The 26,661-nt window shown below is 34.5% G+C and overlaps 1 protein-coding gene across 4 annotated transcripts; it reads left to right on the forward strand.

The window, feature by feature from the left end:
* The first annotated feature begins 61 nt into the window (after positions 1 to 61).
* LOC106077411 (RNA polymerase II-associated protein 1-like) lies at positions 62 to 24,990 on the forward strand. Of its 4 annotated transcripts, none has more exons than XM_056022898.1 (32): positions 62 to 80; positions 3,055 to 3,292; positions 3,755 to 3,880; positions 4,067 to 4,107; positions 4,305 to 4,415; positions 4,526 to 4,682; positions 6,458 to 6,613; positions 6,872 to 7,006; positions 7,640 to 7,767; positions 9,164 to 9,265; positions 9,505 to 9,606; positions 9,910 to 10,077; positions 10,392 to 10,550; positions 11,565 to 11,702; positions 11,847 to 11,916; positions 12,848 to 12,951; positions 13,435 to 13,490; positions 13,642 to 13,743; positions 14,042 to 14,203; positions 14,857 to 14,989; positions 15,343 to 15,414; positions 15,572 to 15,681; positions 17,004 to 17,223; positions 17,586 to 17,732; positions 18,468 to 18,592; positions 19,388 to 19,591; positions 20,741 to 20,866; positions 21,795 to 21,952; positions 22,065 to 22,197; positions 22,649 to 22,814; positions 23,130 to 23,357; positions 24,183 to 24,990. In XM_056022898.1, the coding sequence occupies exons 2-32, from the start codon at positions 3,133 to 3,135 to the stop codon at positions 24,321 to 24,323; spliced, it is 4,140 nt and encodes a 1,379-aa protein (XP_055878873.1). In that variant the 5' UTR covers positions 62 to 80; positions 3,055 to 3,132; the 3' UTR covers positions 24,324 to 24,990. The 4 variants fall into 4 exon arrangements, with proteins under 4 accessions (XP_055878873.1, XP_055878870.1, XP_055878872.1 ...); XM_056022895.1 differs by lacking the exon at positions 62 to 80 and adding an exon at positions 235 to 338; XM_056022897.1 differs by lacking the exon at positions 62 to 80 and adding an exon at positions 362 to 448.
* Positions 24,991 to 26,661: the final 1,671 nt, after the last annotated feature.

Here is a 26,661-nt window from a genome sequence, read left to right on the forward strand (position 1 = left end):
TCTGGATCTAATTTGTAACTTCCCTTTCACTTTTAGATCTACTTCACAACCTTCACTTTCGATTAAAAATTATAATTTAGGTATTAATGTTTTTTCCGTGAGAAATATTGTGGGCACAAACAAAATAAATAGATCTAGATCTAGATCTAAAGTAGATCTCTCTCTCTAGATATATCTGATAAAACGAGATATATTATTATTTACTAGACTCTATACATAGATCTAATAGCATTTACTTCTCAAAAACCTGGCAAGTGACCAGCGAATTAAAATCGAAAGTAGAAATTAGAAAAGTAAAATTGGATCCATAATAATAATATTAATAATCTTTGTTGTCTGTAAGGAAATTTGTCTTACAATTTGTGCTTTACACAAAACAAAACATTATAATTATAAATAGAGCTAACAGATATTTGACTGATGCATGAACTTCAATGAATTGAATGAAGTATAGTCATATAATATAGAAAAAAAAACTAGATTTTTTAATTTTTTATAGATCTAGAATCTAGATCTAACCTTAACAATAACAACTAATGTCTAGACTAAGTCCTTTAGGTGGCTTAGGCGTAATTAAAGTTTTAAAGGCTTAATTTAGCTGAGATACACTTACATACAGTATGATACAGTCAGTAACAGTCTTATAGTCTTAAGTTAACTAAGTAGCCTATTCTATTTCAATTTTAGTATATATATATAATATAACTTTAATTAATAAGTGAACAAAATTATAATAATATAAATAAATAATATATTATTATTATATACATAAAATAATATAGAAACCTATTTTTGCTGTACTACTCTATAATCTATATTATACTAGTATACTTGCCACTACTCTTAGTAATATATATATATAGATCCTAGATGTCTAGTTTAAAAAGAGATGAGTGAGACGAAAAAAGAAGCTCTCTATTAGTTAAATCATTAAATCTAATTATATCTAGATCAAGCATGTCAAACTCATTAAGGTGTATGGGCCACATAAACACTTAGTTACTGCGACCTGAGGGGCCGCAGCAAAAAATCTGTTGCAAAACAGCCTACTACTTTTATGTAAATTAGAAACAATACAATAGAATACAATAATTAATGGCATACCTGTCCCTTAGCTAAATTTGAAGTATTATTTGGTAATTAAAAATAAAACTATGATTTTCTTTGTCCTGATGCTTGACATCTTTTCTGTGATACAAGTTTATTAATGTCATATGTTGAAGTTTGTTTGCCACTGACACTTTCATCACTGATGACAAATTTTGATAAGATAATCTTGAACGGTGAGGTGTTTTTGTAGCTTTCATTATGGAAAAGAACTGCTCACAGATATCAGTGCTTGCAGCAAAGCAAGAATTCTAGCTGCAAATTTCCCCAATTCAGCGTACCGTTCAGGTAAATAACTGTAAAATTTTGGCTTAGCCAAATCTATATATACTTCGATTTCAACAAATAATCTGACTGCAATTCTATCAGCTCTAGTAGCACATTACCAGCAGCATTTTCAGGAGCAAATGAGAATTCTTGCTCGTATGAAACGAAGTCACGAAAACGGTCATTGAAAGCGATTCCAGGTGTAGGACATATTTACCAAATGTTGTAGCCTTATTTAATCTGTTTAGTTCCTGACACGTTGAGGAGTGAACAAGATTTTCTCTTCATATTTGGTTTATCCACAGTCGTAATTTTGCTTGAAAGCACTTCACATCATCACACGCAGTTGTGACAATTTTGTCTTTACTTTGAAGTTTCGAATTCAAATCTTGCAGGTGACCAGTGAGATCAGCTGCCAATGCCAAATCCTGAACCCATTCGTCAGTTAGGAAATGTTCAACAGGTTCACCTTTCATGCTCAGAAACAATACAATTTCCTCACACTGTGCAAAAAATCTCTTCAATACTGTATGACATGAGAGGCTGTGTAGTAGGGAACACAATCAAATTCGTGTCCAATGTCACCCAGAAACATTGAAAATTGGCGATGATTTAAACTATGGGCACGAATGAAATTGAGAGCGATTGAAAACTGCCATATATGACATGTTGGAACTGTAATTGCTTTGCGCATAATGTTTCTTGGTGCTGCACTGAAAATGAGCAAATTTAAAACTAGCACGTCTCTCTTATTTTTGTAAGCAGCTTTGCATCAAAACCATTTCATTTGATGGTTGGTGCTCCATCTGTTGTAAGACTAACTAGCTTTACCAAAAATAAATTGTTCTGCAATATCACCTTCTGTTATTTCTCAAAAACATCCTCGCTTGTTGTGGTGTAATGCATAAAACAGAGCTCAAGTAGCTCCTCATGTATCTCATAGTTCCTTTCAAAGGCCCTTATGAATATAGCCAACTGTGATACACCCGTCATATCTGATGACTCATCGAAAGCCAATGACAATAGATTAAAATCACTATTTTGATTTTTAATTGTTCACGCAAGCTGACTGACATGTCATTTATTCTATCTGCCATAGTGTTCCTAGTTAACGCTATTTCTTTAAATGCTTTCACCTTTTCTGGACAAATTACTTCCGCAGCTCTTACGACACACTCCTTCATAAAATCACATTCACTAAATGATTTGCTATGGCTTGCAATTAAGTTTGACAAAATGGAGCTGGCTTTCACTGCAGACTCACTCTCGTTGTTCAGTTTAACAATACTATTTTCCAATTCAAGTAGCTTGTCATCTCTTATTTTCCAGCGTAATAGTTTAACATTATTTTGATAATTTTTAAGTTGCCAAGTGAGCCCCATGCAAAGTGGTCGCGGACTGCATGAAGCCCCCGAATGCCTTGTTCGACATGCCTGATCTAGATTCTAGGATTTTTTTGTATTGAATCTGATATAGATTTCGATCTATATTATATCTATATTATATAAATTTAAATTAAATTGAATAACATTTCCTTACTTAGTTAACCATTGGGTCAGTTTAATAATGACTCTAGGCATGTAGTGACAAAATACACAAGAAAACAAAGTAGTGAATTTAAATGAAAGGAAACCAAACATTGTAGAAATAACTGTCTTAATTTTTATCACCAAATGTCAGGGAGAACGTACAACTAGTAGGTCCTAGAATATACATATTGTGACTGGTGCAGCAAACCTACATTGAAAAACTAACAAAATGATCAAAAGGCCGAACCCCCAAGAGAGTGAAGAAGATTTACTCAAATTACAGCAGCAGTTTTTATCTTCTCATGCATCCAGCTCGGCTCAATTCAAACGACCAGATAAAAGAAAAACTGAACATGACAAAAGTGACTTTGAGATTACACCAATGGAAGGTAACTGTATTTAACATAAGTTTGATGTTTTACTTTGAATGACTGCCTGATTATGTGGCATGAACTCTGGACTGTTGTTAGATGATCACAGGTTCAAACCCAGCATGCTTTTATCTTTGTGTCTTTCTGAATATTTATTAGGTTTTGTATTTGTAAATTAGAGTTCAGTGTTTTTATGTATTATTGCTACTTTACTTTTTATTCTTCTGTCCTGAAGAGTCTCTTAAATCTTTGGATTTTTAATTGGTGTGACTCTAATGAAACGGGAATATTCGTTTTGTTATGAACCTGATGGCTAAATTTTGCATCTGTCTTAATGAGAAAGGATACCTGATATTAAATTGAAATACAGTTTTAAGCAACTCATTTCTACCTAGAATTTTACAATGAGTCCCATTGAAATATTATTTACTGTTGTCATATATGTTAAATTAAATTGAATAACACTTTTCTTCTTCTTAGGAGTGGAAAATTCTGTTCCAGGATCAACTGTTCCCACTAAGAAGTCTAAAGTTAAATTCAGTGAAGACGTCTCACGACAGAGATCTACTCAAAAAGAAGATGAAGACTTAGAGGAAATGATGGATAGTAAGCTGTTCTCATAAGCTTTTATCTGTTAACTTGTTCTTACTCACTGGCTGGTTCTAGGACATTTAAGACTTATGGAGCTGTAGGGGTATACAGTTAGGCTTTATTAATGATAACTACATTTGATTAAATTATGTTTCTGGTATATTTAGAGGAAAAATTGAAGAACTAACTTTTTTTTTTCAGAGCAAGATAGAGGGCTAGCTGCGGTCCTCACTACCATAATAGTAAGTAAAAAATGATTGATTTTGTTGATGTTAAGGGAATGAGCTTAGTCTCATTTCTTATTTACAAAAAGTTAAATAATTGTTTTAATATTTACTGAAACTCACCCTTAGCACTTAATTATTTCAAATTGTAGTTAGCTATTTTCTGACTCATGATGGTATACATTGTTTGAACATTGGTATTTCATCTTATCTAGGAAAGGGACACAAGAAATGAAGTATATATAGCCCCTGTTGTTGGGAGACAAGCGTTTCCGTCAGCTGTTACCATGGATCTACCAATAAAAGACAACAATACAAAGTTACAAGTAACATCCTTCAACCACATTTTCACTAAATAAAGTTAACGTTATATTGTTAATGTTTTTTGTTTATTCTGTAAATATATTTTTTTCCTAATATTGTTTTGGTCACATAGACTGAGCAGCCGAGGGCGAAAAGAAAAAGCTTATTTGCACAGCAAGTTGAGGCTCACAGTGTCAAATATTTTGGAGTTGAGCCCACTCCTCCAAAACCTGTCCTCGAAAACAAGTCTGGTGCAGCGGAGGATAAAGTGTTGCGGGTGAAGAGAGCAGGTAAATGTGGCATATAATGCTAACTCATGCCAACTAAAAATTGGATTAGAATCAGCCGTCAAGGAACTGTTTATATATGGAGAAGTCGAAAGAAAAAAATATATATAAAGGTGGCTATGAAGTCCAATCCTCACTTTGGGAAGCTGACTGCACCCAGGGCACAGATATAAGTTTGCTGTATTGCCTCTTTTCGTCCATATTTTTTTTATCTTAGTTCTTTGCTGATGGCCATCCTCTTTGGGAGAAACTAGTATGTAAGAGTAGAGATAACAAAGTTTAATTAGAATTTAATTCTAAGAGGCCATTTTTTTGTCTCTCACTCGTTCTCTCTTCTTCACTTTCTCTCTCTCTCTTTCTTTGCTCTACCGGTTGAGTTCTCTAGTTTCTCACATCCTCTTTCTTTCTTTCTGTCACTTCTACCTCTTTTTAACTTAAACTCTATCTCTGTCTATCTTATCTCATAAACACTGTAATATAAATAGAAGTTAAAGAAATACAAAAATTTAGAACTAACTTTTTTTTTTTTCTTTTTTTTTTTAACGAATGGTTAAGAGATTACCTTGTTGTACCATAAATGTTCTTATTGCGTTATAGATAGTTTATCCATTGTTGTTCAATGCTAACCACTTCCATCATCCATAAGGCTGCCAACCACTTCCATCATCCATAAGGCTGCCAACCACTTCCATCATCCATAAGGCTGCCAACCACTTCCATCATCCATAAGGCTGCCAACCACTTCCATCATCCATAAGGCTGCCAACCACTTCCATCATCCATAAGGCTGCCAACCACTTCCATCATCCATAAGGCTGCCAACCACTTCCATCATCCATAAGGCTGCCAACCACTTCCATCATCCATAAGGCTGCCAACCACTTCCATCATCCATAAGGCTGCCAACCACTTCCATCATCCATAAGGCTGCCAACCACTTTCATCATCCATAAGGCTGCCAACCACTTCCATCATCCATAAGGCTGCCAACCACTTCCATCATCCATAAGGCTGCCAACCACTTCCATCATCCATAAGGATGCTTTGCAACTGCATTTTTTTATGCCTCCTCATGCAGCTAAGTGAGCCTGCTGACCACTTAGCAACCTAGTTCCATATGGAGTCTTTGAGGATCGCGGAGACTTTCTGCTCCTCTAAGCTTGTTTTCTTGTCCTCTGCAATTTTCATGCCAGTAATTAACACATGGCACCATGATGCTTCTAGTTGGAATGATCCATTTTGAAAACTCTCAATGATGTTTTTAGAATGTCCCTGAAATCTTCCTTTGTCCACCATCATCTTGCTATCCTTCCATTAGCTGACAGAAATAGATATTTTCTGGGGGGAAAAAATTACATTATAAATGATCAAGAGATGACTTTCTTCTTTTATTATTATAGCTTTTATATAGTGCTGCTTTCATGCTTATAGCATGCTCAGAGAGCTTTTGGTCCAATCTCATTTGTGGACCAGTGGGGGGGGGGGGGGGGGGGGGAGGAGGTATCTAGGGGTTGGTTTTCCGTGCCTCTCGGCCATGCTTCTTCCATTAAAACCGTCTGATTAGATGTCTTAATTTTTTTTATCTCTTAGCTAGAGTGACTTAATTTCAACTTCTTCCTCTTATTTCTCTTTCCAATCTAATGTCTTACTCGAGACATTTCTGTCAGCATAACTATGATTTGTGTGAATGGTGATGGGGAAAAAAAGGGGTCTTTGAAGCCAGCACAAATTCAGTTAAATGTCTGCACTATAATATGTAATAATTTAATTTGATTCAGATATACCAGGACCTTGTTTTAATTATGGTGCTGGACTGAGTGCTTCCAGAAGTGACCTTGAGTCACAGAAAATTCATGAAGAGAATTTACAAAAGTTGTCCTCAATGTCAGAACAAGAAATTTTTGAGGAACAGCAGAAACTGATACAAACTTTAGGTACCGGTATTTAGTTTGATCTTTTTTTTTTTATGAATATTACTTTTGTAAAATTAGAAAGAAGAGTTTTTTCTTTCATTTTTTTTCTACCATTTTTTTTATATTTGAATCCTTTATTATAGATACTATTTAGTTTGATCTTTTTATTATTTTTTTTTTTTGTATGAATATTACTTTTGTAAAATTAGAAAGAAGAGTTTTTTTCTCTCTTTTTTTTTTCTACCATTTTTTAATATTTGAATCCTTTATTATATATAGATCCTAAACTAGTTGAATTTCTGAAGGCCAGGAGAAAGGACAAAGTGCAGCAGATGAATGCAAGCAGAGATGCTACAACTAAAGAAAAAACATTCTCTGTGAAAAAGGAATATAAAAAACAACAAAAAAATTCAGGTTTGTTAACTCTTTCTCTCCGTAATTATTTACCACATTCTGGTGGAATCAACTCTGGTATCGTCAGTTAGGAGAGAAAGAGTTAAAACATGAGGCCCCTTTGAAAAGTACTGACATTAAAAAAAATGGGAAAGTACTCAATTTAAATCATTGTGGAGATTAAAATGTTGACCTGGGTTTTCCTGACGTTTGGGTTGAAGAAAAAAATTTGCTGTCATTCATTGTGCTGGGTCCTGGGTTCGAATTCTGGTGAAGAAAGGGATTTTTGGGGGCCTCTGAGTCCACCCAGCTCTAATGGGTACCTGACATAAGCTGGGAAAAAGTAAAGGCGGTTGGTTGTTGTGCTGGCCACATGACACCCTTATTAACCGTAGGCCTCAGAAACAGATGACCTTTACATCATCTGCCCTATAGACCACAAGGTTTGAGAGGGGAACTTTATTGTGCTGGCCAAGAACCAGCTCGCGCAATTTTGTGACCATAAAAACAGATAAACCTGTTATATCAGTGTATTATCACTGTTATATCACTGTTATATCAGAGTCATGGAGAAATTAAAGAAAAGTTTTTTGTAGAGCAGGAACGTTTTGTTTGGATTCAAAAAACAACTTGCTTCTTTAATTTTTCTAATAGGGTCTCCAGCGTCTAATGTGGAATTACCTTTCAAGCCTCAAGGTACCTGGTTGAATATGTCCAATGTTGAGAGAGAAAAGCTGGAATGGATGAAAGATTTACCTGCACCGTGCTCCACTTCCACAGAGGTTTGCTCCCCTAAAAACATTTGAATGTATAATGATTTTATTTTGTTGAATATAAGAAATAGCTTTGATTAAATAGAACAATCTGTCGTGGCAGTCAAAGTCTGCCAAGTAAACCACTTACTTAGAAGATGTCTAGGGACGTAGCTCAGATGGGATGTGTTAAGATTGATGAGCATGTTGCATTTGAGTTTAAAGGGTACCTTAGAGGGGAAAGAGTTGCAGACATAACAAGTGATGATAGTGGTATATTTATTTGTTGCAATTACTTAAATTGAAAAGGGGTTGCAATTTATTTTGCTAGAAAATCACAAATAAAAAGGAAGAGAAAAATGCATAATTTTTAATGCTTTTTTACTAGTAAAATGAAAGTAGGTCAGTGGTAAATATTTATAATATATTTAACATGAAGCATGTTGCATTATTAAAAAAAAAAGTTTATTTGCTTATTTTGTTAAAGCCTCCACGCGGTGTTGATTCTTGGCAATCTGTCTAGTGTAGATCTGACTGGAAGTAACGCTGAACTCAACTACTTCAGTAACACCGGCGAAAGGCCGAAACAAGCAAATATGTAGTCGACGCTGATATGTTGTTCTACAAATATGTTTAATACTCAAGAATGGAATCGTCCGATGTCAATTATGTCGTACTCAAGTCTACTACTCTACAAGAAGCGTCTTCCTTTTAGCGTCACTTAGAGCATTCTTATTTTTTAAAGATCTGTCACGTCACTTGTCGCTAATTAAAACTTTCCCCTTATTCCCGAAACAAATAACTAATTCCTAATCATGTCATAACAATTTTAAAACTTTCATTCAAACTAAAAACTTAATAACCACAGGTATTTGAACTTATAACATCTTGTAACTGATTGAAATGCATCTTATTATTTATCACTGACTAAATGAATAGATTGGACAATAGTTTTATTTTTCAAGTAGACTGATTAGTCACCTTCACCTATCACTTAGTCTGTTGGTTCGTCGGACCACCACACAAGATTTGTCGACTGTCTCCATTCCTCTCTGTCTTTTGCCTTGAATAGAACCTCTATCAATGGCAGGCTCGTGCATTCTTTGTGTTGTCTTTCTCTGTCTGCTTCTTCTTCTTTTTCCTGGTACTGTTTCCTGAAGGATGGTCTTTGCATGACTCGAAGACCTTGTAATACTGTAGGACTGATTAATAGGTAACCATTATTCAGCACTTATTTTATTACCACTGACTAAATGAGTAGACTGGGCTATAGTTTTATTTATCATCTAGTAGACTGACAAATAGAGAACCAGTATTCAAAATAAAATATGTAACAATCTCAGAATTAAAAAAAAGTATTTACCAGCTACTCTTTGTCCAGATTTTTTTTTGTCTTGCTTTTGTCATAATTTTTCTTGTATTTTAGACTGGAAGACCTGCCAGGTTTGACTTCCAGGGAAATCTCATGGCTGTGGATGCAGACGTGCCAGTCAACCTTGGCCTTCACCATCATGGAGATGAACCTGAGGTGAAACATTTTTGTGTTTTGTTCTTTCCTGAATATTTTTCCTCTGAAACTTTTACTCTCCTTGGTGACTCCCACTTATGAAATATTATTAGAGATTGTGTGTAGTGCATGATTCTTATCTTATCTTATATAATACAGACTATAGTTTATGCGCACTCAATCAATATTCTAATGAATGATTTTTAAGTCCTATTTTTTGTTCAAATGCTTGAAGTAATGTAAACAAAATCTGTCAACAGAGAGCTGGTTACACCCTTGAAGAAATCTTCCAACTGTCCAGGAGTTCTAATATTCAACAGAGATCTCTTGCTTTACATACTTTAGCCAGAGTTATTTCTAATGTGAGTAACAGCTATTATCACTCATGTGTTTGTTTTTAATACCAATCATTGTCATTGACATAAGGAGACTATTGAACTAAACATTATCTTGTGAAGCAGAGTTATGAAAAAAGTAACTATATTTGTTCAATCAGTTGCAAATTATTAATAAAGAAACGTACATTAAATTAGTTTTTATCTTTGACAAAAATATTCTTAATTTCAAATCATTCAACGAGAGTACAATGTTGCAATTTCAAATTGTGAACTATTCACTAATATTTAAGACAATTTTAATGGATATTTAATTAATCTGTCTCCTAGGCCAAATCTGGACATCTGACAGACAGGATAAGTAGTCCAGTCCTTCCCTCTATATTGGACGGAGGTGTGGTCATTCTGCTGCGCTGGGCTCTGGATGACAATGTACCTAGCGCTGTGGCTGCTGCTGTCGATGCTCTTCATGCTTTACTGTATAGCCCATTGGATGAGGTAAACTTCATAGTGTATATAAAACCAGCTTGTTATATGGACTTCAATCTGTGTTCCATGCTGAGTTTAAAACATGGATTTGAATCTTTTTTTCCATTCTGAATTTAAAAATGGATTTGAATCTTTTTTTTCCCATTCTGAATTTAAAACATGGATTTGAATCTTTTTTTCCATTCTGAATTTAAAAATGGATTTGAATCTTTTTTTTTCCCATTCTGAATTTAAAACATGGATTTGAATCTTTTTTCCATGCTGTTGTTAATGGTGGAAGCATTTTTTTCATTGTCACTACTTTGCACAAACGTGTGTTCCAGAAAGGCAAAGATTTGATATGGCCTTGGTTCAATGGTTACCTCCTGCCAACTTTAACACCAGCGGCAACTCTGGAGAAAGAATCCCAACCTGAGGACATGGATGAAGAGAACAAAGAAGAGGAAACAGATGCAGACGTAATCAAACGAGATGTGGTTCTGGTGAGTTGTCTTTTTTTTTGTTCTAAAAAACAGATCAATGTTTTTGCTTTGTATGTACACACACATGATGGGGTGCGGTGGCTGAGTGGTTAAGCACTGGGCTTCCGAACCTGGGGTCCTGGATTGGACTGGGATTTTGAATTTCTGGATTTTTAGGGGCGCCCCTGCGTCCACTCAACATTAATGGGCGCCTGACTTAAGTTGGGGAAAGTAAAGGCGGTTGGTCATTGTGCTGGCCTTATGCTCGTTAATGGTAGGTCAAAGAAACTGATGACCTTAGCATCATCTGCCCTATAGACTGTATGGTCTGAAAAGGGAACGTTTACACACACACATGAACTGGAAATGAGATTTTTATAAGCTTTATTGTAAAATTGGATAGTATTTAAAAAATAAGTCTGATTAAGGTTCTAGGGAAAATCTTAAAAAAACAACTTTTCAAGAACAATCTGATTCCAGTCATTGTAGAAAATATATTCTAACAATATAAATAAGGACTTCGAGTTAGACAGTCAGTTATTATGGTTCGCATTTCAGTGTATGCTTTTATTATTTTCTATATTTATTTTTACCTCATATCATTGTACTGCAAACATCTATTTATATATGTATATATATATATATATATTATGTTTAAATAAAATATATTATGTTAAGCTCAAGTTCTCAAGTTATGGTGGGTGTGGTGGCTTTAGAGGTCCTGGGTTCAAATTTTGGGATTTTTGGGACACCCCGCTTAAACTGGAAACTGACATAAGTTGGGAAAGTAAAAGCTGTTGGTCGTTGTGCTTTAATGCCCATGATTCTTTTTGAACCCATGTATCATTTGAATGTGAGGACAGCTGATGTTCCACCCGAGGTATATTTCTCCGGTATCTCCCAATTCTACAAAGCTGTTCCCTTATCCATTAGATCAATAATAGATTCCCATAAACTCTACACAAGCTTAAGTAGGCACTTATCTGTCATTGCCAAAAGATTAAGTTCATGTCTTTTTTTTTTTCTGTAACTCAGGCACTTGTTACACGCATGGAACTACTCACTCGTTTCAACTACTTGCTTGATAAAATGCAGCTACAGCCAGAGACTATCATTCAAATTTTAGAAATTCTCCAAAGAATTGCTCAGCATTCTGGGACTATGGCATACGAGGCCTGTGTGTTACGCAGCTAGCTCTTGTGTTTAAAAAAAATCATAATCAAAAAAATAATTGTGTTTTTAAACTTTCCATTTAGATATATATATATATTATTTCTTGACATTTTTCTGATTTACTTTTAAACATTTCCACCACAGATTTTTAAATGTCCAGGACTGATGGACAAAATAGTTCAAGAGTTTCTCCCCACAGCATGGAGTGTAGCTGGTGAGACTTTTTTTTAATAAATCACTTTTGTAGACCACATCATGCTCTAGCAGGCTCAAGTGTTATGGTCCAATATTTTTTGTCGACAATGGTCCAATATTTTTTGTGGACATAAGGGAGGGGGTATTTGGGAGAGGGTTTCCACTCTCAGCAAACACATCTCTAGTCAGGATTTGAACTCAGCCCCCCCCCCCCCCCTTTGAATGGTGACCAAGTGGTTTATGTCACTCACATCCAACATACTATTTTTTGAAAAATATGTTTTCTTTTTTGTTTGACATGTTTCCTTCAGATTTAAAGAATATTACCTCCTGCCCCAAACTTCTCTCCCTGTATGACTGGGATGGCAACATGCAGGTTTCAAACCCAGGACTTCCGAGACAATAGTCCAGAGTTCATATCACAACACATGCAGCCACCTGCATTTTCTTTTTCTTTACAGATGAATACTTTGAATGACATTGTTATTACAAAAAAAAAGTTTGACTGTTTACAAAAAATAGAAAGTTGACATAGAAAACATGCCTTTAAAATAAAAATGTTTCTTTTTCATCTGTTTCTTTTTTTTAATTAATTTTAATTTCTCTCATGCTAACAGCATTCTCACTGTGCCTATGATCCAATTTCTTGCATGGGGGTGGGGGGGGGGGTGAAATATCTGGGAGAAGGTTTGGGTGATGCCTTTAGGCGCTCAGCAAACAGCTCTCCTTGAGTCAGACTTTGAACTTGAGGCACTCTTGTTAGGTGGCCAAGCCATAGCCAAGTGGTTTTATCCACTCATCCACACATCCCACTTACAGTTGATGGTCTTAAAATGATCTATTTTTACCTTGCTAAGTGTTGTTTTTGTATTTATTCCATATATCTTATATACATATATATATATATATATATATATATATATATATATATATAATATTTTTATGCCTAGATCCAGCCCAACCATTACCATCTGTCTATGGAGTACCACTTCCTGCTGCCTTGAGATTGATCAGACTAATGTGTCAGTCTGGACGCAATTTGGCATCTATTTTGGTAAATATTTATTGTCACAAAGAAACCTGCTTAGTCTCTTTAATGTAAAATTGTTCTTTCATCCATTGTCAGTACATTGTTAGCCTAACAAACATTTCAGGGCACAACAAAATTCTCATGCAATGAATTTTTTACCTTGACATGCTATTAGGTAATAGTTTTTTGTTATTCAGATAAAACTTTCGAAATCTGGTGCTGCATTAAATTCATATTTTGATTTTTTAAAAATTAATATCTCAGAATTACAGAGAATATTTTTTTTTAAATTTTTACAAACAGTATTCACTATACCAAAGACTGTTTTAAGATTTCATATATGATTTAAGATTATCTTTTTTTTTTACTATTATGTATTTGCATGTGTTCTCTAGGGAGTTACAGGCTTAATTTCTAAAGATGCATTCTTCAAGTTTTTCTTTAAGATACAAGATAGTAGTGATTTCTGAGATATAAATTGCTTTCTGTTGTTTTTTCTTTTTCTAGGACTCAAGATACCATCTCAATCTAATAGTTTTACGTTTCCTTGCTGTTAGTGCCAGGTACACCAAAGTTTTGTTCTTCCACATTATTGGTATTTTTAAAAATTCATTGTTTAGTATTTAATAATATACTATTTTGTTTAGTATTTCATATTAAAGTCATTGTGCACGTAAGATTTTTATAAATATTGTTTTCAAATATTTTGAAAAGAGATTTACAATTACCGAAAGTGAAATCCATCAATCTACAAACTGAAGCCTTGGCGTTGTGGAGAGTTTCTGCTACTTATGGAATCTCAACTTCAATTTACTTGTAAGTTTAGGTGCTAATCTCTGCTGAGAATTAGCACCCTGTTTATTTTTTAAAAGAATTTCTAGATTTTGAGTGCAATCTATTGATGAGTCCATAATTTATTAGGCAGCTTGCTACACTTAGTGCTACTCCCTAGCAGAACCTGCTAGGTATCGGATACAACACATTATCTGTATGGAGAGGGGGGAACTGCAGAATGAGCCACTATTGTAAGAATGTTGCTCCCTAAGTCGCTCTTCAGTTGAAGGAGGTAAACAAGATAAATTACATTCTAGTCTTTATTGGGTTTTTTTTTCAGTGACCTTTACAGCAATATTGTCTCCATGATTAGCAGACTTGAAGTCACATGGTCATCTGCAGAAGATAGAGACTCACTGACGTATGAAATTGGTTTGATATCAGTCTTAGAGAAGTTGGTCTGCTTAGCTGGATGTTCCCCACCTGACATTAATTTGTTAAAGTTAGTACTATCTTTGTCAATATCATTTTTTTTTTTGCATGTTTATGTTAGGTATTGTAAAGATGATGTAACATTCAAATTGTCCCACAAATATAAACCTCTTTCCTCCTCTTTCACAACTGGTCCAGACAAGTGATAGGATCATAGCACATTGAGAAAGCTAAACAAAAACAATTGGAAAAATATTTCTATCGTACAGATCCATATGTCTAGCTCAATCATACATGAATAATCCAATCTAATCAATACAATTACTCTTAATATAAGCTTTTTTTTTTAAGTCTTTTTAAGTTTATTTTGCTTTTAATCTAGAACCAAAGTAGTTATGTTCAGACAGAAATTGGTGATAACAGTTTTAGGTTAGAGATTACTCAGAAAGTGAAATTAAACAGAGGGCACATATTTTCTCTTGTACAGAAAAAAACTTCAGTCACAATTTTAATTTCCCAGCTGCTTTCAATTTCAGGCCTTTCATTCTGCTGTCCATTTGTGACACTTAAGTCTTTCTGCATTTTATATGTTACATTTATGGAATATTATTTCACTAGTTTTATTTTTAATGCAGAATATTATTATTCTTTAAAATGAAATTGTAACTTTGAAATATCTGTAACTGAAATAAATATTTATCAAAATGTTTTATGGGTTTTTAGTTTAGACTCATCCCAAGCAGAAGTGAGTTTCAGTCCTTCCCTCAATTGGAGTCATGTGATATCACTTCATCCACCAATTGTCAGTCTGTCACGTTCTTTGTTAAACGACATTGGATCCAACTATCCAGTCCAGGTAGAGAGTTTTTAATGGGACATAAGTAACCTAATGATGTAATAACCAGTTTACCTTCCATATTACATTTAAAATGGTTCTAAATTAAATTTGATTTATTCTATATCTCTTCACATTTGTTTCTTATAGAAACATAAGTAACATAATGATATAATAACCAGTTTACCTTCCATATTACATTTAAAATGGTTCTAAATTAAATTTGATTTATTCTATATCTCTTCACATTTGTTTCTTATAGAAACATAAGTAACATAATGATATAATAACCAGTTTACCTTCCATATTACATTTAAAATGGTTCTAAATTAAATTTGTTGTATTCTATATCTTTTCACATTTGTTTCTTATAGAAACAAGATTTGAATCTTGCCACCGTGTGTCTCAACTTCCTGGCCACTTTTTACGAAACAGAGGCCAAACAGGTTTATATCAACTTTTCACATTATTTCTTAGCAACAAATATATATTTGGATTTTTTTTTAAAATTCAGTTTGATTTTGAAATATGCTTTATCTGAACAATTGTAGATATACAACTTTTGAACAGATGTAAATTAGTTCTTGGGTTACTAATCCACAGCGAGGGCTAGATGAAGTGTCAAGACTGGACTCCATCAAAGACTATTGTTCCGCATCGCTGTCTCCATTTTTGTCCTCCTTTGGTCTGTCCATCATTATCAACAATCTTTGGTTGGTTTGTATTTCTATGTTTTCATTTCTCAAGTTTAAGACAGATTGACTTCAACCTAAATAGCAAATGCATGTCTATGTTTTTAAGTCAGAGTTATTGATTGAATTAAATAAATATACTGATGAGGTAGCAAGCTTGCACTATACCAATTACATTTAAACAAATTATCAATCAAATTAATTCTAAATCTCTTAATTACAATTTAAGTTGTAGTCTCATCTCAGCCTGTGGTCCCATCTGGGGCATAGGCCACCAACCAGCTTCCTCCGGGCATCTTGGTTCTGGACGAGTCCCTCCAACTGTCCCTATGTCTTGTTGACATGGTGGTGATAGTACTGGTGGAGACTACGGTTTTTGGCCTGTCGGCTTCTAGATGACTTTGGCTTTCACCGACTGGTGTCACACACCTTTCAGCTGGAGGTCCATCTTCTCCTAGGTCGGCGATGTCTGCTAGTTTGCTGTTTGGGTTTCTGTATTTGTTTTTTTTTTTAACAGGGTAGAGCCACTAGCACTATAGCCAAACCATCTGCCTTTTTTATCCAGGCTTGGGACTGTTCTTTGCAGATTTTCAAGTGTAGTATTCATATTTTATTGTCATGCAGACGTTATTTTATTTTTGAACAGAAAAGAAAACTTACATTTTACTATGACAAGTACATTTCTCTCTCGCCAAATGCAAAATCTCTTCACTATATTCAAGCCTTTATACATTATATACATTTTAACTCATGCCTGTTCAGTAGCATCTTACTCTTCCATTAAAAAAACCAGGCATGCTCATGAAAGATTCTTGACAATATTGTTTTTTTCTAGGGTGTCACACTGGTCCATAAAGATACTCCAGTTTATGTCCAACGCAAATTTAAAAATTTCTTCTTTTTTTTATCTGACTTAATTAACTTAACTTGCATCCACTTGTCAAATCTCCACATTATTTAACTGATACATTTATCTAACTGCTGGAGGTTGTTAAATAATTAACTCTAAAATAAAGTTCCCCTTTCAGACCTTGCGATCTATGGGGCAGATGATGTATTGGCCATCTGTTTCTGTGGTCCAAGGTTAGCAAGGGTGTCATGTGGCCAGCACAACCACCAACTGCCTTTACTTTTCCCCTCTTAATGTCAGGGACCCATTGGAGCTGGGTGGGCTCAGAGGTGCCCTAAGGTCCCAAAATTGAAAATCCCAGTCTTCACCTGGGTTTGAACCAGGGACACCTCGATTTGAAAGCTAAGCGCTTTACCACTCAGCCACAGTTCCTCTAACTCTTTAAAGTAAGCTGGACATGTAGATCTAACACTGACATACTTTTCATTTTCAGCTCACATTCCAATCTTTTAATCGAGGGCGGTGGAGCTCCAATGTCTGAAGCATCTGCAAATCTTCCGTCTCTTGGAGTTTTCAATGTCCCTGCAAATGAAGGGCAAAGATGGACGTTTAGCGTCCCATTGCTTCTCCCACATTCACCGTTTGGATTCTTCACCTCATTGCTGAGATTGTGTTTGGCACTTTGTCACAGAAATAAAGACATGATACAGTTTGTAAGTAAATGTAGGCTTCAGAGGCTTCTAGATCATTTGGTAAAAGTCCAATGACACCAGTAAACTATTATTATTTAATAATTATCAGATCAAATTATTTCTATTTGGACTTCAGTTCAATATTAGTCTAACAGTTGACACATTAATTTTTTTTTATTTTTATTTTTTTATTTTTTTTTTTATTTAATACAATCAAAATAGCAAAATGGATTGTTTCAAGAATTATCTGCACCTTTTTTTAATTATATTTCAAAAACAATTTGTCATTTTACTGGATAATAGTTTTTCATTTCACAATGTTTTGCTCTGTACCCTAAAAGCTGTATGTTATAATTGTTCTTTTCTCTTTCATTTCATTGAAGCTGTTGCCATCAATCGTCCAGAACAAGGATATTTTACTGTACATGAAAAAGACAGTCTCTGCTGGCAAGTCCAATGTCAGTATGTCACACTTTACTCAGCCTGAAAATATATTTCAATTTTATTGGTTGAAATGTTGCTGTCTTATGGTGAGATTTTGGGATTTAAATTTGGTTAATTTTATTTTGTTTGTAAATCATTTACCACATTAATAGCTAAATAATTGTTGCATCTACAGTACTGGTATGTAGTTTTTATTATTCCCATTATTTTTTGTTTAAATTCCTGTGTTGTAAATTTTTTTCTGAAAAATATGAATTAAAAAAATATATATATATAATTTTATATAGTTATGTCATTTTATGTCTTGAAAGAAATGATTTTTTTCCTCTTGCAATTTCTCTTGTGACTCATGTCACAGGTTAAACATTTGTAATCACTAGAGGCCGCAGTACTTTCAGTGTTTTTCCAGCTACTGGTGTGTACACTATCTGTGATCCAGGACCTTTCTATATGCTTGCCCTCTTGGTGGATTTATCCTGTGCTTCTTTCTCCCAACTATTGGTGTCAGTTCTGTCCCGCTTGATAACATCAGCATATCTTAGAAGTGGATGGCTAGCAGCTCTTATGCCCTCTATCAGATCCTCATACAATATATCCTATTGAAGTCGTCCCTGAGGCTTTCTGTGTACATGGCCAAGCCAGCCTAGGCATTTACTGCTGATAACTTCAGATGTCCTAAGCACCCTGCTCTTTGCAGTATGCAAGTTGGACAATGTTTTCAAATTACCAAAAGGAGCATTGTTCTAGTTTTAGCAATGTTGAAAAATGTTGCCAACTTGAATACAACTATGTCCATGCTAATTTTGTTGTTATGCTTTCAGCCATGTTTGGAAATGGATGTGGCTCACAGAGTTGCCCTGCGACTGTTGTCTCGACTTCATTTTGGGGATGAACATCTGGCCCACGATCTTTTATCAACAGTCATTTTCTCCACTCTTTTCATAAGGTGGGGACATTTTAACTTAGATAATACTTATATTCTTTTGATATATCTTTAGAGATATTTTGTTATAGAATAGTTTATGGAGTGAAATCTTGTCCACATTTTATCAAATCATTGTTAACAAATTGTTTTGTATTGAACATTAAGACCTACCTTTTCAAAAAAACCTGGCTAGACTAGAAGGGGACAGGTCATAGTCATTGATAAAATAAATTTTACATTCTAGCCCTTTGTAGACTTAGAATTTCTGAATTTAGGCAATCTAGAAGCATTGCGCCTAAACTGAAATTTACTTGTGACATTTTTTAAACTAAAATTATGACTGATCTTTATTTGCAAACTTTGCAAACCAAGTAGAAATAAAATTATTTTTAAAATGATTGGTCTGATAAGTAGATAATGCATATCGAAAGGTTTCTTGATTTTTAAATTTACTACTCATCTGTTATGACAATTATACTGAGAGGGTACTTACAACATTAAAATCCGGGAGGTGGGGTTGACTACGAATATTTTATTTGAGATATAGGGCAAAGTAATTGTAAATATATATATATTTACAACAGATTTTTTTATTAAATTATATAAATTTTTACTATTTGAGCTATGAATGGACCTTAATTTAATAACTTAGCTGTATAACATTTTGATCTTGAGCTATAAAGGGGAAGTTTATGGGCATGACATGGCCTAAATTGTGCTGATGTGCCAAAAAAAACAAAATATCAACCTGTCTTGCTACTGAGCTTTAAAACTTTGTTTCTCTATTGACATATTGCTATGACCTGCTGCGTGTAGTGAAGGAGAGGAAGTCACACTGACCTCTCAGTCACTGACCAACTTGAAACTATCGGAAACACTTCACCTCAGAAGCGCGACTCAAGAGGACATCAATGTTAGCCAGGGGCAGCTACTCCAAGAAACTTTCAAATCTCTCAATCAGATAAGGGGGCAATATTTAATGTCGTTTAGTGGCATGGAGAAGGCTGTTCAATCCTCAAGGTAAAAATTGTTTGTTTTTTAAGATGACATCTAATAAAAAATGATTTTAATTTATTGTTTTCCTTCAAGCTCCTCTGATGTGCATAGGTCATATCCAACTCATTAGCTCCTATTGTGATAGAATGATGTAAAGACGTAATAGGCTACAGTGCCATAGGAAGTTAACCTGCAGCTTCTTTTCAACTCTTTCTCTCCTAACAGACGATACCAATGTTGATTCCACCAGAATGTGGTAAATAATTATGGAGAGAAAGAGTTAAAAACAGTGGGGTGATTCTAGGAAAAAAAAATAGCTAGATGTGTATAGCTTTTTTTTTTTAGTTTTCAAATGAAAGTTTGGGAACTGCTGTATATTTGTTCTACCCACGCTAATTGAGTTTTTAATAGGCTTCTGTTCCAAAGATTTTTTTAAAACTAGACTTTTTTGTTCTATTTTTTTAGTTTTTCAAAAATATTTTGCTTGTGTTGTGTATATGCTATCTCTCTTGGATTAGGAGATTAAGTTATTGGGTTAAAATCAATATGTGGATGTGCATAAAATGAAGAATGTGTTACCACAAGAGGACTAAATCTATTGCTGTGTAGAAACAAGAACCACAGAAACATCCAGTCTCGTATTACAACGCTGCTATTAGACTTTTTGTTCCAAATGTGCCTCCAAATGTTATCTTTTGTACAAAAATAGGTTTATTTATGACACTTTTCCACAATTTTCTTTGGGACAAATGTCATAAATGTGTGTGCCATCTTCTACAGGTGTAATCCCCAAACACACGCAATCATCAACTTAACCATTTCACCTTTCACTGTGTTAATTTTAAGTTGTTGTCGTTGTTTTTTTAAATAATTATTCTTATAGATAATGCAAACTTGAACTATTTTTCTAACAGAGCATCTACTTTAATTAGAAATGTAAATATTTGAAGTGAAGTCTGGCTGCCTGGTCGTACGGTTTGCACGCTGGACTGTTGTTCAGATTTATCGATGGTCCCGGGTTCAAACCCTGCCCGCTCCCATCCCCCGTCGTCCTGCGGGAGGTTTGGACTAGGAAGTAATTATCTTCAACTCTGAAGGAACATCCGAAACATGTAAAACATTTTACAAACAAACAAGTCTCAAACTAACAGTAGCTTTATTTCTTTGTTCCAGAAACATTTATCTGGGTAATAGTGCTGATATTCTGTCACTGTTGGTCAGAAATCCAGAAGAAAGCTTGATGCCAAAAGATTGGGTGTTCATGCCACTGATCCACGTCTACAACAGCATGGCACACATGTAAGAAACTATGTTCCATACTGGTGTCAGTTTAACTATGTTCCATACTGGTGTCAGTTTAACTATGTTCCATACTGGTGTCAGTTTAACTATGTTCCATACTGGTGTCAGTTTAACTATGTTCCATACTGGTGTCAGTTTAACTATGTTCCATACTGGTGTCAGTTTAACTATGTTCCATACTGGTGTCAGTTTAACTATGTTCCATACTGGTGTCAGTTTAACTATGTTCCATACTGGTGTCGGTTTAATTATGTTCCATACTGGTGTCAGTTTAACTATGTTCCATACTGGTGTCGGTTTAACTATGTTCCATACTGGTGTCAGTTTAATTATGTTCCATACTGGTGTCAGTTTAATTATGTTCCATACTGGTGTCAGTTTAACTATGTTCCATACTGGTGTCAGTTTAATTATGTTCCATACTGGTGTCAGTTTAACTATGTTCCATACTGATGTCAGTTTAATACACAAGTCAGTAGTTGCTCTTGTGTACATGCATTGTTACGTACCGTAGTAAAAAAATAAATTAAAAGTAACCGTAAATTTATAATTTCTCTCACAAAAACACTGCCCTTCAATATTTTATATTATTAGAAATAAATGTTTGAAGGAATATTTTTCAAAAATGTATATAAAAAAATATTAATATTCTGACGTCTGTAGAGAAAATTAAAATCAGCATTGTTTTCTTTTGTGCATTTCTTATCTTATAAATTACAGATGTTCCTTTAAAAGGAAAATTACATCCTATTTGTATCCCTGTGTTCATGTGCATATTAATTAGAGACAAGTAATAATGCTTTTCCTGTCTGATTCAGGCAACCCGTTTAATGCTGTAATTCTTCACTAGTTTCAGTTTTAATTTTTTATTCTTATTACTGTCATGTCTCACATATGTGTCTTATTTAAATCATTTAATCTCCAGGGGTGCTAAGGTTGACAAAAATGTATCCCCTCAAACTGTAGCCAGGGTGACCAGTGTCTTGAAATGGATCTATGCTGTAGAGATCTGGCGGCCAGCAGAAATGGACAGTATGTCTGTATCGCTGAGACTGTCCAGAATCTATTGTGCTTTTATTGCAGGTGATAATGGAACACACAATCTTAAAGTTTTATCAGCGATACATTTGTGATAAGCTAAACATTATGACTTCTAAGTTCTATTCTTGGCTTTATCTTTTCTATGTCCCACCAGGTTCAGATCTCTTCCTTGAAAAGCCAGTGCATCATTATCTTGCTGGACTACTAAGAGTGCTGACGTCACACAAACTGATACACAAAATGGACTTGGAGGAAAAAATTCCAGGAATCACTTCTTTTTATGATCTGTAAATTTTGTTTGCATTTATTCTTTATCATTTATATAGTTTCTATTTAATATCAAGAACTTAGTCAACAGGAATGCTAATTTGTGTTAGAATTTTAAATATTGGCTGAGCGGTAAAGCGCTTGGCTTCCAAACTGGAGATCCTGGGTTCAAATCAGGGTGAAGACAGAGATTTTTAATTTTGTGATCCTTTGGTGCCCTCGAGTCCAACAAGCTCTATGGGTACCTGACATTGGTTGGGAAAAGTAAAGGCGGTTGGTCGTTGTGCCGGCCAGATGACACCCTCATTAATCATCGGCCATAGAAACAAATTATTTTTACATCATCTGCCCTATAGATCACAAGGTCTGAAAGGGGAATTTTTATGATTTTGTTGTTGTTGTTTGTCATTCGCTGTGATGCACTAAAAATTTATGAGTTTACTTTTGTTGTCTTTGAATTTCCCCCCTCAGTTTTCAAGAAGTGTTGGATCACTATGAAGCTGAGTCCTTTGGAGATCCAGTCTTTGCCCAGTATGTTTTACTGCCACTTCAACAGAAACACAGTCCCCTGCTGAGGCGGGGAATTTGGGAGGAGCGTAGGAAAATGTTAAGAACTTTGCGTGTTCCATTGGAGGAGGTAAACTCCTTTTTATTTTTCTAATTCCAAATGTTTGTTTGTAAAATGTTTTACATGTTTCGGATGTTCCTTCAGAGTTGAAGATAATTACTTCCTAGTCCAAACCTCCCGCAGGACGACGGGGGATGGGAGCGGGCAGGGTTTGAACCCTGGACCATCGATAAATCTGAACCACAGTCCAGCGCGTAAACCGCACGACCAGGCAGCCATCCTAATAAATAATAATAAATAAATATAAAATACTTTCAATTCATGGATATTTGAATATGGATATTTGGTTTGTTAAGTGGTAACATCGTTATAATTCTCTTGCAGTTGCTGATACCTGTAGAAAACTTTCTGTATCCAGAAGAAACTGATCATCGGTTGCTGCAGCTTTACTCTGTTGCCCTAGCAACCAAGGCAGTGGTTCCAACCTGGTCCCCTGTCATGTACCTTGTGGCTGTCCACCACCTGAACAGATTCTTGTATGTATCTCATGATGATGGGAATCTGGCTCTGAGACACAACCTGTGGGCACAAATCTTGGCTCATAGAGACCAGGTATAAAGTCGAGCCTTTTATTAAATATTTCAAACAAATAAAAACTTATTATGGAATTCTTCATGACGGCTGAAACCAAATAGATTAAAACAATGAAATTAAATCACAACTTTATAGGATCCAATGATGAAAGCTTCTTTTTCTTATAAGACATTTTGAAATAGGAATTTTTTTTTTTCAACTTTGTACAAAGATCTCAAAATGTGTTAAATTTGTTTTTATTTTATCTAAACATATATTGATGTGTTCATTTGAATGAAACTTTTATTGATGTGTTCATTTGAATGAAACTTTTATTGTTGTGCTCATTTGAATGAAACTTTTATTGATGTGTTCATTTGAATGAAACTTTTATTGATGTGTTCATTTGAATGAAACTTTTATTGATGTGTTCATTTGAATGAAACTTTTATTGTTGTGCTCATTTGAATGAAACTTTTATTGATGTGCTCATTTGAATGAAACTTTTATTGATGTGCTCATTTGAATGAAACTTTAATTGATGTGTTCATTTGAATAAGAAATCCTAAGAACAACATTCTGAGAAAACTGAAAAAATCTATATATAACTATTAGAACAACATTCTAGAAAAAGAAAAGCTGTTCGTAGAAAGCCAATATCCTGCTTTAAATTCAAATTTTAATAAGACTTATATTATGGTGTGATAAAGAAAGTAGGTGGGAAACATGAAATGAAAAAGTGCAGGTCACTGAAAAGTCAACTCTTTAATGTTTTTTTTTCTTTTCATCTTTTTTAAAAACAATTTCTTCTATTACACTGGACCAAATATTTAATTAAAATGCTTCCTTCTTTTCTTTCCTCAGGTCTCGGATGTTATCTACTACCAGCAATACAACAGTGATTCTAAGTATGGACTTCAACTGTATGGCCAGCTGCCAGCCAGCAGACAAAACATGGTGGATCAGCAAATGAATTTAATTCATGCCCAACCTGGCAAATATTGATGAGATGTAGCTTAATTAGATTCTAGTCTGTGCAGAGATAAGTACACTGTCCACACAAGAAAGCAGTCCCTCTAGACTCAAAAGGAGTTATTTTGAAAGTTTGAAGAAAATAGGGTTATAGTTTAGATGCCCACATACCTTAACTGACCACCATGTTGTTTTTAAGCATATTTATCTCCCTTATCTATATTAAACTTTCAATAACTTTTTTTAAAGAGATTTTTGTTCTTATGCTGTCAACTTATGAATTTTTAAGTGTATGTACTGAAATGAGGGTCTAAAAAAATGTTAATAATAGATTGATGAAGTTGTTTCTTCCTTTTTTCAATAACTTTTTTAAAGAGAGTTTTTTGTTCTTATGCTATTATTTTAAATGAATTTTAATATTAGATCTAATAGCTGCTAGAAAGAAAGACAAAACAGCAACAGAAAAATGTTGGCAAGTAATTCAAGGGAGATAGTCTAGTATTAAGCCTTAAAACCAAAATGGCGTATTTCCAATGACAATATATAGTAATAAGAAATAAAACTTAAAAATATATATTTTAAAAACTATTTATCTCCGAGGAAATCAAATTACATATTTGTAATCTGCATTTTTTTTCTGCATATTCTCAAAATATAAGAGAAACCTGATTTAGCGTTTCTAGTCACATAAACTAATACCGTTTAATGTATCAAACCTGTAATCTGCTAATAATAGTTCAATAAAATGATGATGCGAAACGTTTTTTCCCTGACTACAAGTTGATAGTAAGAGCAAGTGAAAGCTAAGATTGTCCCTGTGGATTTGTAATATTCTTGAGTCTATCCATCTCCAATGAACAGAGGCTGAGTATTGTTAAGTTTTAGTCATTGAAACGTGTGAAAGTACTTGTACATCTTTCGTTTTAAATAGAAACCTTTATACACTGTATTCTGTTAAAGTAATGAAGCTCCTACCCCGATTGAAGTTCAGTAGTATCTCATACTTTGTGCACACCAAGATGGCAGCGGTGTCCAGTCTTTGCCTTTAAGATTATCACTTAGGCAGCAATGTGTTGGTTGAGTCTGTCTCAGATGAGTAGCTTGGGCTTGGAGTTTCTTCACTATTAACAATTCGGTGCCCTTTGTGCCTGATATTCCACCTCCATGTCAAGAAAATTAGCATTAGCCAACAATCTAAGTTACAAATATTATCTTGTCCTACATTTGTATAGGATTAAATAAATATTTATGTATGTTTTGTGAACCAAGAAAATGGCAATAAACATTGCTTTATTGTTGAAAATTGAATTATCACTGACACTATTTATTCTCAATTAGTACAAAAGGTAACTCCAGACAATAACATCTTATGAACTCATTCTCTGTGAGTTATTGCCCATGTTTACATTTTAATTACAGGTGTGTGTGTTTTTGTTTTTGTTGGTTAATGTAAAACAAAAAAACATTCAATATTTGCATAGGTTTTATTGTTGTCTAACCTGTGTGTGAAACCATTGTCAGTGTAATTACCTCCCTTACACTACAAATAAAGTTGAATGTAAATTTAAAATGCGAATGCTTGTTACATGCACTGTCTCAATGTGTTTGTTTTGTGTCTCGAGTTTCTACTTTATTTAGAGGAAAGACGTCTGAGGTGTGCCGAGTGTCTTAGTCACCCCCCCCCCCCCCAGGTCTACAAACTGGATTGGACCAGAGGGCACTGAGCATTTGATTTACCAAAGCATTTATATACATATTGTTACGATTCTCTCTCTCCCCTGATCAGCACTTCTGTAACCACTGCTAACACACACATCAAACTCAAGAACTTGACAACTAGAGTTCCAATTGATCTGGTACTTTAATAAGGAGTAAATAAAACAGCCAATATGACACAATTGGCAGCACAATGAGCTACTACATGATAAACTGTACATTACCGAACTGACGTACTAAACTCTATTGTCTCTTCCTGGACTCGAGGACTCCACCAGGACCGACTTCATGGCCGACTCACAGTCCCGGTCTCCTAGCTGTCCTGTCTTAGACTGCCCTGCCTTACACACCCAGTCTCTGGCTTCTGATCACATGACCACAACACGGGTCACATTCACGTGCAAAGTTTATATCAGTATTGTCCCTTGTCCATCAACATTGCACGCTAAACTATATCACATGTCAGCTGATCGTACATAGTTAACCATATCGTGACGCCAATAGGGTCACAACAATAAACATATATCTCTTTTTATAACTACCCGCAATACTAAATATAAAGCTGGAAATATAATTACGACTTTGTCAGCAAAATAAGTATCTCCTTTCATTCCTTATTTGGCTTCTTTAAAGGTTACACTGAAGTTGCAGTGAT

This window comes from Biomphalaria glabrata, chromosome 3, assembly GCF_947242115.1.
Source record: "Biomphalaria glabrata chromosome 3, xgBioGlab47.1, whole genome shotgun sequence".
Lineage (NCBI taxonomy): Eukaryota > Metazoa > Mollusca > Gastropoda > Planorbidae > Biomphalaria > Biomphalaria glabrata.